The sequence below is a fragment of the Asterias rubens genome, chromosome 9, assembly GCF_902459465.1.
Source record: "Asterias rubens chromosome 9, eAstRub1.3, whole genome shotgun sequence".
Taxonomy (NCBI): Eukaryota; Metazoa; Echinodermata; class Asteroidea; order Forcipulatida; family Asteriidae; genus Asterias; species Asterias rubens.
Genome location: NC_047070.1, coordinates 7199023 through 7216044, shown reverse-complemented (window position 1 = coordinate 7216044; position 17022 = coordinate 7199023). Strand labels below are relative to the sequence as shown.

General features: G+C 37.4%; 1 protein-coding gene across 1 annotated transcript; it reads right to left on the bottom strand.

The window, feature by feature from the left end:
- Positions 1-3387: 3387 nt before the first annotated feature.
- LOC117294713 (piggyBac transposable element-derived protein 4-like) lies at positions 3388-15317 on the bottom strand. The gene is made up of 2 exons (XM_033777224.1): positions 15005-15317; positions 3388-6177 (listed from the first exon to the last, which is right to left on the bottom strand). Exons 1-2 carry the CDS (start codon positions 15315-15317, stop codon positions 4286-4288), a joined length of 2205 nt encoding a protein of 734 aa, XP_033633115.1. The 3' UTR covers positions 3388-4285.
- Positions 15318-17022: the final 1705 nt, after the last annotated feature.

The window sequence follows — 17022 nt, the reverse complement described above, 5'->3', positions numbered from 1 at the left end:
AATTTGTACAAGGCTATATAAGCCTTGTGTATTTAGCAATTTTGCTTGAAAATTTATACAAGGCTATAAGCCTTGTGTACTTGGCAATTTTGCTTGAAAATTTTTACAAGGCAATATATAGCCTTGTGACCTTGGCAATTTTGCTTGAAAATTTGTACAAGGCGAATTTATACAAGGCTATATAGCCTTGTGTACTTAGCAATTTTGCTTGAAAATTTGCACAAGGCCTTTTGAACTCAGCAATTTTGCTTGAAAATTTGCACAAGGCATTGTGTACTTAGCCTTGTGTACTTAGCAATTTTGCTTGAAAATTTATACAAGGCTATAGCCTTGTGTACTTTAGCAATTTTGCATGAAAATTTGTACAAGGCCTTGTGTACTTGGCAATTTTACTTGAAAAATTTGCACAAGGCCTTGTGTACTTAGCAATTTTGCTTGAAAATTTGTACAAGGCTTGTGTACTAAGCAATTTTGCCTGAAAAATATAGCCTTGTGTACTTTTCCTGAAAATGTGTATCAAAATAAATACATAAATTACACTGTTTCAGTTCCTTACAGTTCCTGTCGCATTTTAAAGGCAACCAGTTTCAGGTAATCTTTAAACATGCTAAAAGCACAAAAATTCAGATAATAATTTTATTATTATTTTTGGTCGGGATAGTTAGGGGTGTGGTTAGTCGGAATGAACTGAAAAGGTGTTCGTGTTGCATGCAGTGCAGTTGGTTGCCTCCAAGTTATGGCCATGTATGTTGTTAAATAAATCAATGTTAATCTATATGGAAAGGTTTGCAATAACACCATGTAATGACTTTATCTAAATTAGTTGGGGTGGTTCTGAAAAAACAAAAACGTCGGTTTCAACTCGATGTTTAGATCAGTATGCTCTGATTGTCTTCTGGAGAAAGCTTTTCAGAGCCACCCCAATTCATTAAGACATGTAAGAGATTGTCTTTACATGGTGTTACCGCAAACCTTTCCATATCATATTTCCACCATGCAAAGTTTCAAATCCTACCTAATGTTAATCTTAATCTAATAAATAGCTGAACAAATTAGTTAGTGGCTTTCTATTTTGTCTTATTGCTGCATAGCACTTGTCTGTTCATTCAACTACTGTACATATAATACATCACTTAAAATTATGTAATTTTTGTTATCGTACAATTACTTTGTTATATGGTCAATATACAACGACTTACAATGTTTCAGCCCTACTTACAAACCCCGTATTAAGCGCTACATAAATGCATGTTATTATTATTATTAACCTATTGAATTCAGTTCTGGTTTAATAAAAACTTGCACCAATAAAACATTTTGATGAATGTAATATTCTAGTATGTATTTTAATTACTGTTTACACATGTTCAGAGTTTATGAGACAAATACTGTGACTCTAAACTTTGAGCGCAGAATTTGTTATTATTTGGGTGGGAAGAACAAGCATCTTTCTGAAGCTCCCTGAAACTTCTTAATGAGGATACTTCATAAACGTCTTGGCAAAATCAACCTTAACCTAAATACTTAGCTGTCAAAGTTGCAAACAATAGCATTTGAAAACCTCCAGATCACACAGATTGCTCTGACCCATTTAATGACGCCATTTTGAAGGGCAAAAAAAAATGTTTAAATACAAATTGCCTCTGAAATGGTAGACGCAGAGGGGCATTTCCTGTCATGGCAGGGTCAGTACCTACGGTGTATAACAAAAATTGGGAATTCCCTAAATGCAAAACCCACAGCGTGATATCTAAGATTACTAAGCCATTTTGAAGGGCAAAATGTTAAATAATAAATTGCCCCCTTAAAATGGTGTGTACAGACTTTCATTTCGTGTTGTGCATTGGTCAATACACACGTCACAAAACAAAAAAAGGGAATTCCCCGAACGTGGGCCCTCAGCGTGTGATATCAGAGGGTCCAAACTTCAAGTTAACTATTAAAGTAATGAAAAGAAAAGAAAACAAATACATTGTTATCAGAGTTTGATCGCACTTCTTGATAAAAAAAAAAACATTCCAAAGAAAAAAAATAGTTAAGCTCGGTACCCGGATCTCAGATCAGGTAATTATTTGCATATCAAATTAGCTGCTTACAGCCGCTCCATACAAATGAAGTATCTACTTGACGTTTATGGTAATATTATACGCATTTACATTGTATGTACATCATGTACAAGCTTTATCTTTACAGTTTTACGTCTGTACTACCTGACTGTAGCAACATAATATTTACAAAACAACGCCAGATGGTGAAATATTGGCCCGATGTACAAACATTGATTCCATTATTAGGTTTAAGATTTAACGACGCACTTATTTATCATTTAATTCATCCATTTTGTTTGTTACCCAGTACATCTTGTCTTTGTATTCTGTTGTGTTTTTCTCAGAAGCGCTTAGGGACATGTTTGATTTCTATGTGTTATGCGCTTATATAAGAATGGGTAATTATTATTATTATCACATGTACGTATGTCTGCACAGGTAATTTGAGCAAAAGTGACGTCATTAGTGCAGAGTTCTATTGAATGGTGCCTTCCGGCTTCACCAGGGCCTAATTTAATAGAGCTGCTGGAGCAGAACAAACAATTGCTGAAAAGTATTCTACTAACAGGTGACTTTAGCACAAATTTACAGGAGACCAGTCAAAAATGTACATTGAAATGTACATGTATGTACTTTGGCTAGTAACTTTTATCTGATTCATAAAGCAAAATGTTGCCGTGGTTAGCTAGTTTTTGTGTTTTTAAAAGCAGCTCTGTAAAATTGGGCTCTAGTATGAAGTTAAAGATGTAACAGAGCTACTACACAAGGAACACCGGTTCTTTAAGTGTCCCACATTTGTAGAATCCCTAAAATTCTTTTTTTGCTTTTTTGCAAAATGGAACCCGTTTACATGTATTTGAATAAATGTTCACAGTTTGGTTGGCTAATGTTTATTGAAAACTACAGGGTGGGATTGAATGCGACTCTTCTAAAAACACCCATTTCCTTTTTTATATATTACTGTACTCTTTAAAATACATGCGTTTTACCCGAAAGTCTATTGTACAACTACATTCACTATGACACTGGACACATTAGGTAATTGTCAAAGACCAGTATTCTCTCTTGGGGTATCTCGAAATTATATGCAAAAAAATAACAAAGCTGTGTAAATTGGAACTCAATCGAATTGGTTGTCGAAGTTGAGAGAGAATAATGGCGTACAAGTTGTGTGCTTTCAGATGCCTTGAATCCGAGACCTCAGCTTCGAGTGAAAAATTACCTTTCTCAAAAACTACGTTGCTTCAGGAGGGAGCCGTTTCTCACAATGTTTTGTACTACGACTCTACATTGCTTGTTACCAATTAAGTTTTATGCTAACAATTATTTTGAGTAATTACCAATAGTGTCCAGTGTCTTAGTGTAAAACTCTAGTCAATAAATATTTTATGTTCAATTTGTAAACAAACTTTGATTTATGGTCAACAGTTTTTTCGTGTACATGTTAATATTTTTTACAGAATTAAAAAGCAAAGAAAAATAAAGTCTGACAAAATATCAGAAATGATGTTCACTGAATCACTGAGATCACTTGGTTGCATTTTTTAGATGACGCCGAAAATTTGTACTCAAATAAATGTCGAAGACTGGAAAAAATAATTCCTAATAAAAAAAACGCAATCTGAGAAACAACTGACAGTAACGCCTCAGATTCAAATTTTTGAGGCATAAAAACTATATCTTTTTACACTTATAACCACATTACTGTGTTTTTTTCTAAAAATGCTTTATACATCAAAAGCTGCTGTATGCTTCTAACCAATAGTTTTTTGCCATTAATTTTAAGGATTACGAAACGTATACCTTCCAGTGACGTCAGCACAAGAAAAGGCTTGCTAACATGATGTTACCGCACACCTCTCAATGTAGAAACAACAGTTTTTTTAAAAAACTACTGGTCAAGGTATATTTCTATAAATATCAATTTAAAACAATCGCTGTGTCAACGATGAATCAAAAGTGCTCGAGTTTGTCGAATACAAAATCTGCACAAAGAGTTGCTAGATATATGTTGTTCATTTTGTGTATTTGTAACAAAAAAGTGTACCCATGATCGTGGCTGTGTACTGAAAACTCTTCTGCAAACAAAATAGATTACATGTATAAATACAAGCAACTTTGTTTCTTGCAGGAAAAAAAAAGCAATCTTCTTTACAGCTAAAATTTCACACAGTGTTTATCATTTTCATATAACATGTAGCACAAAAAAAGGGAGGGAAAAGTAAAATCAGCTTACTTTATTTGACTCTTGGTTTGTATTTCTTTCTCTTTTGCGGCGGTGGGTCAAAAGACAGTTGGGTCTTCGTCAGAGTGAGCGGATTGATTTTGTATTTGTGAATTTCATGGTATCTGACAAAGCAACCCGATCGACAGAGGTTTAACCCACATGTGAAGCAGCCAAACTGGGTGTCCCGTCGGCGACCGCTGACAGTTCTTGTGTTGTCGTCGATGCACAGGCGACAATTGCGACCTCTTCCGGGGAACTTGACCAGACAGTGTTCCTCGTCTAAATCCGTGTCGCCAAAGTGCGGTTGAGGCTGCAGTAGATCATCAGGTCCTGAGGTCTCCTCCAAGAGATTATGTTGGTTCATGACCAACTGATAGGCGGGTGGTACAGGCGTTGAGACCTTGGAGTGCTGCATGCTGGACGTACTCTGTACTTGGATGTCATTCTTACAGTCAGCTTCTCCAAACTGGGGATGCTCTTTACTTGCCGGACCGAGGATCAACTGTGAAGCTACTTCCATGGCAAACTCTGAACGCGAGAAGTGTTTCAGGGTGGTTGCTGTCCACATAACGTAGGCATTGTCGATGCATACGTCGATAAGAAGCCATACCAGTCGCTTCCACCATGTGTTAGTCATGTCTCGCAAGACAGAACTTTGGGATAGAAGCAGTCGTGGTAGCGTTTTGTTGGTTAGGGACATGTGCTTACTTATTGCCGCTGGGCACAGCACCGTCTCAATGGCATGCTGTCCTGTTGTTGCGTTGCGTATTTTCTGAGTCACAGGCTGCATGAAACAGTTATAAAGTGTCGACAGACACCGTTTGACCTTCTTCCCCCGCCATACTGTTGCTGTTACCTGGTTGTGCTGGACTGACTTAGAAGTGCCTGTTTTCAGATCCTGATCAGGATTGAGAATGCCATTAGGCCAGTTGGAAGAGTTGGTGGTGATGTGGATATTGTGATCGTCAATGCACTGACAAGCCATAGTGGGGGAGATATATAAGTTATCCGCGTACACACAGTGAGCTTTACCCTCCAGGCTCTTGACAAGGCTGTTGACTGCGTGCTTGTACGTCACATTCGGGTTGATCAATCCGGAGGTCGGATTGCGATACCACTGGACGTTGCTGATATACCCCGTGATGGCATCTTGCAATACCAAAAGCTTCCAGCCGTTTGTCCTGCGACCCATCTTGTGATCAACGATTCCTGTGAGTTCTCGCATGACCACGTCTTGGTGTGGGTTGTACAGGTTGATGCAGGAGCTCTTGACGTATTCCAGGAGACTAGTGCTGACCTTGTACAGGGGGTCGCGGCTGCACGCTTCGTCTCGCCGCTCAAGGTTGGCTATCTTCTCCGGATCTTTCCATGGATTACTGAGACAGAAATAATGCATGATCCTGTCGAAGCGTTCGACACTGATACTGGACTCGGCTACGACTGAACTGCCAAGGTTTTCCTGCGTGGACCAGTAATCTCTGGGATCGGGTAGAGCATGAATGGCCATGGTGATACAGATGCCGATGAACACTCGGATCTCCTGTTTGAAATCGACCGGCTCCCACGTTTCGTCACACCATTCCCACCACTCCCGACCCAGGTCTCTCTTCTTCTCCTGGTAGTACTCGGCGAAGTTATTGGTCTCTATTTGAGCCTGCTTGTAAAGGTCCTCCGGAAAGAACAGGTGAAAGAAATCCACTGCTTGGGCGGGTCCGCAGGTTTTGAAATTGGAAAAGTTGGGGCCCTCTTCTGCGGAGAATATCATCGGGACGTTGTTTGTGACTGCCTGCTCTGTCCATGTGACCTGTTGGTCAAGGTCATCAACATAGGGGTGGGTTGTGTCGCTGCTTTCATCTTCTGAGTCCGACTCCTCGTCATACTTGAACAGATCATCCAAATATCCTACAAACAAAAAACAATAAAAAAAAGACTGAATATGAATCAGTTGAACTTTGTCATTTTTAATACAATGAAACCACGGATGCCTCATTTAGCGAAGTCAATCACCCCGAGGAACTCTTTAAACAAATGTTGCGACATAATAATAACTATAATAATATTTATTATTTGAAAATGTCTTCCATATCACAGACATCACACATGGCTGTTAAATTAAAATCATTTAAAATACATGTGTACAAACAAAATAAACAATTTTACACAGAAACAAGTTTTTTAAACATTAAAAATCAACAGTTATGTTATGAAAAGTAATCTTAAAAAGGTAAGTTTTCAGATAAGACTTAACCAATTTAAACGTATCGGTTCATTGAATTGCTGCTGGCAGCCTGTTCCACATACGAAGGGCATACATGTTTATTGAGAATGAAAAAACACCATTTAACATTTAGTTTTGGCTACTGGCTGGTTAAAATGTTTTGGGAACTTTTTGTACTAAACAAAACACAATGTCCACAGATTTGCATTAAACTTACACCGTTTGAAGATGTTGATAGTAGAAAGCACACCTTAAAATATCACTCGCTGAGGTGCTAGTTTTTGAGAAATGGGTAAAACAATCTCACAACACTACATTTTCCATGCTAAAACAATGTTCATCTCCTGAGAAGAAAATTGTTTCTGTGACTTGTTTTACTAGCTTCTCAAAAAGTACAGCAACTCAGCAAGTAATATTTTTAGAGAAGCATTCTACATTGTACCATCATTATAATCAAACTGTGTAAGTTTAATGTTACTCTGTGGACATTAAGTTTTATGTTACTACAAAGAGTACCCAGACCCTTTAAATATCCCACAGATTTTAATAATTCACTAAAATAACCCGGGGCTATTCCCAGGAGAATCTTGTCAACAAGGCACAAAATATCTGCCTTGCCGACATGGTCAAATTTTCAGATTCGGGGTCAAAAACTTTTATGGATCCAAATGATACAGAACAGTTTACTGGAGACATTTTATCAGTGCAGACTGGGTATACAACCAAAATGTTTTGATTGATTGGGAAATTTATTGAGAATTTTGTGAGTTTGGATTTTTGGTCCGAAATGAAAAAAATCTGCCATGCCAGTATAGTCAAATTTTCAGATTTGGGGTCAAAACATTTCCGGTGATTTATTGTTCCAAATGATACAGAACAGACTACTGAAGACATTTCATCAGTTGGGTATATAGGTATACAACTTAAATGTTCAGATTTATTGAGAATTTTGTGAGTTGGGATTTTTGGTCCAAAATTTTAAAAATCTCCCATGCCGGCATGGTCAAATTTTCGGGGGTCAAAAGTTTTCCCGTGATTTTATGGTTCCAAAAGATACAGAACAAACAACTGACAACACATTATCACAAATCATACAGAACGGACTACTGAAGACATTTTATCAGTGCGGAAAAGGTATACAACCAAAATTTTTAGATTTTCTGAGAATTTCATGAGTTTTTGGTCAAAATTTAAAATTATCCATGCCATGCTGACATGGTCAAATTTTCAGATTTGGGGTCAAGAGTTTTCTCCTGATTTTATGGTTCCAAAAGATACAGAACGAATAACTGATGACATTTAATCGGTGCGGAAGGGTATACAACCAAACATTTTCATTGGATTTTGGTCCGAAATGAAAAAAAACCTGGGCACCCTGAAGGGTATAGACAAACAAAAAATTTGAGATTTAAAAAAAAATCTTCCATGCCGGCATGGTCAAATTTCATATTTCGGGTCGAAACATTTTTGGTGATTTTATGGTTGCAAATGATACAGAATGGACTCCTGTAGAAATTTCATAAGTGACAACCAAAATTTGTTGATTTATTGAGAATTTTGTAAGTTTGGATTTTTGGTCTGAAATGCTGGTATGGTCAAATTTTCAGATTTGGGGTCAACAAAAATTCCTGTGATTTTTTGGTTCGAATTGACATTTCATCAGTGCGGAAGGGGTGTACAAAAAAATTTTTTTTGAGATTTTCCCAAAATTTGTTAGTTTGGATTTTTTCTTCAAAAAAAAAAAAATCGGCAATGCCGGCATGGTCAAATTTTCAGATTCTTTGTTTCTGAATCATACAGAACAGACTACTGAAGACATTTTATCAGTGGGGAATACAACTTTAATTTTCAAATTTATTGAGAATTTGGCGAGTTTGGATTTTTGGTCAACAAAAACAAAATAATAATAAATCTGCCATGCAGGCATGGTCAAATTTTCAGATTTGGGGTCAAAAATTTCTGATGATGTTTCGGCTCCAATTAATACAGAACGGACTACTGAAGACATTTTATCAGTGCTGAAAGGGTATACCACCAAAAGTTTGAGATTTTCTGAGAATTTTGTGAGTTTGGAATTTTGGTGAAATATTTAAAAAAAATCTGCCAAGTGCCGGCAAGGTCAAATTTTCAGGTTTGGGGTCAAACAAAAATTGTGATTTTATGGTTCCAAAAGATACAGAAAGAATAACTGAAGATATTTTATCAGTGAAGTAGGGGTAAAACAACCAAAATGTTGAGATTTTCTGAGAATTTTGTGAGTTTGGATTTTTGGTCCAAAATAACAAAAATCTGCCATGCCGGCGTAGAGCTTATGTCGAAAGATTGGAGACTATTCAAAAGCATGCTCTTAAAAATATTTTGAACTGAAATACAGGTTATTTGCACTCATTTAGTGTAACTTATTGTCACTCCATAAACGCAGAAGAGTCCTTTGTATCAGCTTTGCAAAAAAGGATTCTGGCGTGCTCTGTCAGTGGTTTAACCCAAGCCAAGAGTTGTGTGCAGTATCAGTTAAGAAACAGTAGTTAAAGGCAGTGGACACTACTGGTAATTACTCAAAATAGTTATTAGCATAAAACCTTTCTTGGTGACAAGAAATGGGAAAGGTTGATAGTATAAAACAATGTGAGAAACGGCTCCCTCTGAAGTGCCGTAGTTTTCGAGAAAGAAGTAATTGTCCACGAATTTGATTTCGAGACCTCAGATTTAGACTTTGAGGTCACAAACTCAAGCATCTGAAAGCACACAACTTCGTGTAACCAGGGTGTTTTTCTTTCATTATTATCTCGCAACTTCGATGACCAACTGAGCTCAAGTTTTCACAGGTTTGTTCTTTGTGCATACAAATGTATGTTGAGATACACCAAGTGAGAAGACTGTCTTTGACCATTACCAATAGTGTCCACTGGCACTGTCTTTAACAATCGTTAAAGGCACTGGACACTATTGGTAATCACTAAAAATAATTATTAGCATAAAAACTAACTTGGTAACAAGCAATTATTATTATTATTATTATTTATTCAGCCATTTCGACAATACATGACAATACAAAAAATACTTCCAGATGGGCTAGGAGAAACAAAAGCAAAATAATTACTGTGGTCCATAGACCTGCCTCCCCACATCTGGTTGTAATACCAGTAATAAAACGAGTAATAAAATATGTATTAAGCAATTTATGTGCAAAAAGACAGGAAAGTTAATTATAAATAAAACATGTCTATGTACATCAAAAGTTGGCAACTAAAATACAAAATAATATAAAGCATGGACTATGTGAGATTAGAACCAGTTTTAGGAGTGTGACATTTGAGTATCAAATATTGTGAGAAACGGCTCCTTCTGAAATGACCTAGTTTTTGAGTAATTTCTCATTCAAATATTAACATACCTCAGCTGAAGCCTTTTATTGAATGCATCTGAAAGCACCCAAAGTATAAGCACAGTCTAATGATAATGAAAGTTGTGTAACAAGGGTGTTTTTTCTTTCATTATTCTCTTGCAACATTGATGACTAACTGATGAGTCAAAATTTTCCCAAGGTTTTTTATTTCATGCATTGGGATACACCAAAGGCCTTTTCACACGAGGAAAATAAGCAGGGGATCCTTGGTCTTAAGAACACAACGTTGTTTAATCCACATTGTGTTGAAAGGTACCTCTGCTTAAATAGGCACGGGTCCCTGGTCTTTTTAAGACCGAGGTCCAGACCTCCGTCTTAAAAACACAACGTTGTGAAAATTATACCACGATCGTCCGTGTGTGCTGTGTGAAGGGACATTGCTTGTGTAACGAAGGACCCTGGTGTGGCTGGAGCTACATGTACCACGCATGCGCGCAAGAAGAAACACATGGTGCAAGAAAATCTAGATGTTCGACCCCGTTATATGATAACGTTAAACCTTTGACTGGTTTATGAGAACGTGTGTGAACGACTCCTTCAAGAGAGCAAGTTTTCAATGTTTTCTGAGCATGAGATTGTTGAGATATGTTTTAAAAAATTCTCTCTCGAAAATCAATTTGATTTTCCCTTGTTTTTAAAATGAAATTCCAGCATAGTCCTAGGAGTAGGCCTACATAGCATTCGTTCGATAAGTTTCATGATCGACCATAGAACGACACATGGGCAACAAAATGTGTGCCAGATTTATGACAACATTCATCGATAAGAATCTGCACTCCCAAGTTCATTTTCTGTCATTGGAATTTGGTGGTCGGAGCATGAGTGAATGTTTCGAGCAACACAACTACCAGTCATTCTTCGTCCAAAACAAAATCTTTTTGCCGATTCACGACAGTGCAGGAAAATGATTGGTACATACGTTGGCGATGCGGATATCAGTGAAATGGACAAGAAAACAATGTTGACCTTTAGCACCACAAAAGGCGAATGTTCTGAGACACAGGACGTTGGTTTCTGCGCCGTGTGAAAGGTCCTGTTTGAGTTTGACCAACGTCCTTGGTCAAGACAACTGGAGACCAAGGACCCTAGTTTGACTTTGTGGTGTGAAAAGGGCTCAAGTGACAATGCTTGTCTTTGACAACTACCAAACATGTTTGGTGCCTGCAAGTGCAAAACAAATAGCACACAAAAATAGTCTGATCAATACCTTACTTTGTCAGTATTTTGAACCAAGTACACCTGTACAATGTATAGGCCTAACTGTTTCTTTTTTAAATGTGGGCTTTTTTTTTTTTTTTTTTAAGACACTAGACACTAATGGTTATTATTAAAGACCAGTCTTCTCACTTGCTGTATCTTAACATATGCATAAAATAACAAACCTGTGAAAATTTGAGCACAATCGGTCATCGAAGTTGTGAGATAATAATGAAAGAAAAAACACCCTTGTCACATTAAGCTGTGTGCTTTCAGATGCTTGATTTCGAGACCTCAAATTCTAAATCTGAGGTTTCAAAAAAAAATTTGTGTAAAATTACTGCTAACTGTGTTACTTCAGAAGGAGCCATTTCTCACAATGTATTATACTATATCAACAGCTCCCCATCCCCATTGCTCGTTACCAAGTACGGTTTTATGCTAATAATTATTCTGAGTAATTACCAATAGTGTCCACTGCCTTTTAAGTCCGCATCTAGTACCTTGATGTATTGTATGCAGGCCAGATACTTCACGGAGGCAACGAAGGCGATTGCCTCCGTGTCCCCTGGTCACTGCCTTGGTGCCCTTAAAATGCTCCAATACAAATTTGCAATTTCATCATAGGGTGCCCTTAACCAAGAAGAAAATGCCTTGGTGCCCTTGCCCTTTCAAAAACGAAGCATACAGGCCTGTGTATGTAATTTTGCCTCTGTGCTACAAATACATTGTTTTATTAAAGGCAAAGAAAACTATTGGTAATTACTCAAAATAATTATTAGCATAAAACCTTAGGTAACGAGTAATTGAGAGCTGTTTCTATTGTCTGAAATTTTAAACCCTAACTTTTGTTTTTTAATATTACTTTACTTTTTTATTTTAGTGATAGGATGGTTATTAAAGGCACTGTACACGTTAGGTAATTGTCAAAGACCCGTGTTCTTACTTGGTGTATCCCATCATAAGCATAAAATAACAAGCCTGTGAACATTTGGGCTAAATTGGTCATCGAAGTTTCGAGAAAATGATGACAGAAAAAAACACCCTTGTTGGACGAACTTGTGTGCTTTCGGATAGAAATAAAAGACTTCCAGCTAGAAGTCTTTTAATATTTAAGTGAGAAATTACATCTTTCTCAAAAACTAGTTAACTTCAAAGAGAGTCGTTTCTCACAATGTTTTGTTTTATACTATCAATGCTCATTACCAAGTCAGTTTTTAAGTACATTTGTTTTGAGTAATCACCAAACGTGTACCTTCCCTTTAATTTTACTTTTTTGTTATTTACTTGTATTTAAACTTAGGTAGGTAGGTCCTCTAATTTTTTTTTTTTTTACCAACTCCGTTTCAACTGTACTGTTACAGATGAGAGCCACTCCTGAGAGCTTAAAGCCAAAGCCTTTGTGAAAAACCCTAATAAGAGTTACAATGTCAAGTCACAAACAAACAATTTTGCGCTGCCACTTTGTGAAATGATTTTATAGCTGAAACTTTTACACAGGTCGACTTTGTTTAGGGGCCACTCTGTAAGGAAGAGGCGACTTTGAGAGGGGTAAGTTTGCAAGTGAGGGGCGACTTTGATGGGGGAGCGAGTTGACTGGGGTCCAATCCATGTTAAGCTCTAACAAACCATGGAGGCAGGTGGAACATAATCTGGTGGTCTATACTGTATTAGCATCTACATGTAGAATACTAGAATAGCATCATACTATCACAGCACTGTGTGTGGGAGTAGATGTCCTTACAAATTTTAAAGTCACTTGGAAATATAATTTGTTTTTCTTCAAACATTAGAGTATGTTTCTAAACAAGAACATAATTTTTTTTTAGTGATTGTTTTTAACAATTTATATGTTAAAGAAAAAAAAAAATTGTGTGGGGGTGACTCCGCCTACCCCTTTTGTGACGTCAATCGAAGCAGACTTTGCTTCGATCGAACTTTGCATCGATCGAATCAAACATCAAACACACAGACATGCAAGCACATTCAAGTCCTAGTCGTGAATTTTTTGAGTTTGTACGTTTCGAAAAAAGTGTTTTTTTCCGGCAATGTCGACCAGGTGTATTGCTGCTGGATGCAGCAAACCAACTAAAGATGGGGTCAGTTTGCAAGTCTTTTCCAGCGCTGTGCAGCAAACACTTCGAGCTGTCGTGCTTCGAGAGTCCGGAATACACTACACATTTTGACACGAAGAAGAAAGTTCTTTTCTAAAACATGACGTCATCCCAACAATTTGTCCAGCTAGTGGGAAAGTCGAAGAAGGTACCTGAAAGACGTAACAAACCTAAAGGAGCATTTGCCTAACGTGAAAAAAATCAGGTATTGTTTCAACTTTGAGGGCATGGTTTTAGCTTGCGCCAAGCGTCACTATCTTGTGTTGACCCTGTATGCGATTCATCGCGCCTCGGTTGACGTAACAAACAGTGCCCTCTCGGGTCGGGTTTATTTTCAAATTTGTAAGTAACATGGAAACTAATTTTTTTAAACCTTAGTTAAATGTTTATTCATATTCCACTCATCAAAACACATATTTTAGTGACAATTAAGCTTTATTTTGACAAAATACCACTTCCAGGTGACTTTAATGATGCTGAACAAGCTTTGACAAATGAAGTAGCAGAATAGAACTTCGACCAACTTTTAAAGAATGAGGTTGGTTTTTTAGCATAGAAAAAGGACTTTTGTCTATGGTTTTAGAGAGTTAGCATACTATCGCAGCACTGTGTGGGGGAGTAGATGTCTAATTAACAATGCTAAAACAAGCTTTGAGTTTGACACGGGAAGTAGCAGAATAGAATGTAGAACTATAAAAACTTTTGCAGAAATGAGGTTGCTTTAAAGCCATTACACACTTTCGGAACAGAAAAAAAAGAAAAAGTTCACAGATTTACAAATAACTTACAGGGTTTACAGAAGGTATAAATGGTGAAAGACTTCTCTTGAAATATTATTCCATGAAATGCTTTACTTTTCGAGAAAACATTAAAACAATTATAAATTCTCGTTGTCAAGAATTACGGATTTATTTTAAACACATGTCATGACATGGCGAAACGTGCGGAAACAAGGGTGGGTTTTCCCAGTTATTTTCTCCCGACTCCGATGACTGATTGAGCCTAAATTTTCACAGAACTGTTATTTTTTATATCAGTTGTGATAGACGAAGTGTGGGCCTTTGGACAATACTAGGTTTACCGAAAGTGTCCAATGGCTTTAAGAGTTAGCATATCACAGCACTGTGTGTGTGAGTAGTCTGTATAACAAATGTTAACAATGCTAAACAAGCTGCTAAACCAGCTTTGACAAGTAAAGTAGCAGAATAGAACTTTTATAGAACTATACAAGAAATGAGGTTAACTTGGTTTTAGAGAGTTAGCATTTTTGCATAAATAATAACAGCACTGTGTGTGGGAGTAGATGTCTGTATAAAATAATACCTTTCAACAATGCTAAACAAGCTTTGAGTTGACAAGTGGAGTAGCAGAAAAGAACTTAAAACTATATAATAACTTTTGAAGAAATGAGGGGTTGGTTTTAGAGAGTTAATTAAGCACACAATCACAGCACTGGGTGTGGGAGTAGATCATAGATGTCTACTCTAAACAATAAATATCAACAATTGCTAAACAAGCTTTGACAAGTGAAGTAAGTTCCAGAATAGTACTCGACCCCCCCCCCCTCCACTAAAGGCCCCATGTCCGACCTGTGTTTACATTACAATGTAAATTTACATCTGGGGTTTGTACAAATTGTAGACCCCGGTCAATCTGCCCTCCCTAACGTCTTGGCTACATTGCAAAGCTGGATGTCAGATGTAACCAAAGGTTGCATACAAAATATTCACGAAATTATAGGTTTATACGGTTCTTCTCTTCCTTTTGTTATTTTTAACAAGAACTTTTATTTACCTTGCTGAAATGACGAGTCCGATACGTTAGATGACTCCAAGTTGGCTGCATTTATATCGCTGGATGCCGAGCTACGCTCCAAATACGTAAACCCTCTGCCTACAATCCCCACAGGCACAGCGGTTCCATCAGCTACCGATACTGCAGTAGTACTAGTAGTAGGTTGATGTACGTGTACGTTTACGGCACCGACGCCATTTTCTGCTGCAGATCTATACAGCGGTGCGGGATCTTGCTGTCTGCTGCTGACGTTGTCGAAGATGTATGGTTGTGGTTCAAGCTTGACCGTAATACGTGCTTCGTTTAATGCCATTTTTAATGGACGAAAGAGTTCGGGAACTAATTATACGTTACTACGAACGTAAACAGGTTTAGTAGGTTTGAGAAACATGAGTCATTGCAGCAAATAAACGAATTTCTCGTAAAAAAACAAACAAGGTTTCATACGTTGCTCAGCTCCACACAGGTCGTGAAAGGATGGACGAACACAGCTCCAACGACGCACGTATAGTATTAGTAGTGTACGTAGCGCTTAGTAGGCCGTATAGCATGAGCACACTGCACACGCGCTATCGGGATGAAAGCAGTCAGTGTATTAAAAAAACGTAACGACACGCTAAACGAACACATGACGTCACTAACTAGCAAAACCCAACAACACGGAATAATTACGTGTTTGGGGCGACTGTGGGTGGCTGTGTTAATTTATTTGAATCGTGTTTATGCCTTAAAATGGAGCTGGTTGCAATTTTACGAACTCGGGGTTATTATCGTAATTCTGATTCATGGATTACGAGTCCATTTTAGAGGGAAGAAGGACCCAGTTTATGGTCCGCGGAAACCAGTGCACGATGGCCTACGCCCGCTTTGGTTTTTGGAATCGAATTGAATTGAATTAAATTGCTTTAATAATACAAACATAAACTATTTTATATACCTGATAAATAAAGCAATTCAATTCAATTCAATTAAAACAAAACGAACTGTGTGAAATTTGAACCGTTCGATTGTTTTTAAGCCTATATAAATGTATATTGTGTTATTTTTAAAAACGATGGTCGCCATTTTGTATTCCTCCATAATCACAAAAAGTAATTGTTTTCGTACGCCCCATTTTACCGTACGTTCATTGTAAAATTACACCTGACACAAACTCTTTATACACAACATAGATGTTTGGTTTTTTTGGTTACCACTGAGGCAACCGGTGCTTAATGTTCAATTATTGGACCAATATGCCATCCTAACAATAATAATAACCCGTTCTTATATAGCACTTTTCACAACCGGAGGGCGTCCCAAATACCCCTGACTTGGCCTTAAATCACTCCTTATCCCATCTCAGCACCCTGGTGGGGAGTATATTTGCAGCCTTCCACATTAATATGCGCTACTCGGCTAAATCAATCACAAGAACCATCTCTGCCCTCACAGGTATCCATATACCCCTGGGTGGAGAGAAGCAATTATAGTTAAGTGTCTTGCGCATGCTCAGGGACACAAGTGTCACGACCAGGACTTGAACCCACACTCTGCTGAATGTTATATTATTACATAACCCAGTTCGTTTTTGAGGTTATTTTTTTTGCATCTAATTATAATAATAAGGCCTGTTGTTCTTGTCTTGGTATTCCGTATTTTTATCACAGGTTTTTGTGTGGCCTTTAGTGCCCGTTTTATTTACTTTCAACATATTATTGTAATGATTGTGATTTAATTACAATTCAACTGCAACTTTTGGAATGTTAATAAAAAAAACACCATAATTTGTTTCTCTTTCCAATTACAATCTTGTTTTTAACAACATAATTATTTACAATGTTCATAAAGTAGACTTGTGGACAAGTCGCTGTGATCGCGAAACGTCTCTCTCTCGCGAAAGGGCTGGTCAGCATGAGAGGGGCTGCTCTCATAACTGCTTGACAACAAGTCTAATTACAAATTTATTCTTGGCTATATAATAGCATACAATGGTTTTACATTAAGCACACAGTCGCTGTTTACAGAATTCTGGGTGA

What these genes read in the sequence shown, in the direction of transcription:
- LOC117294713 (XM_033777224.1), bottom strand. Translation starts at nt 15,317, where the DNA reads ATGGCATTAAACGAAGCACGTATTACGGTCAAGCTTGAACCACAACCA. An exon ending in GGACTCGTCATTTCAGCAAG is followed by an intron (nt 6,178 to 15,004) that starts GTAAATAAAAGT and finishes TTTTGTTTGTAG; the next exon opens with GATATTTGGATGATCTGTTC.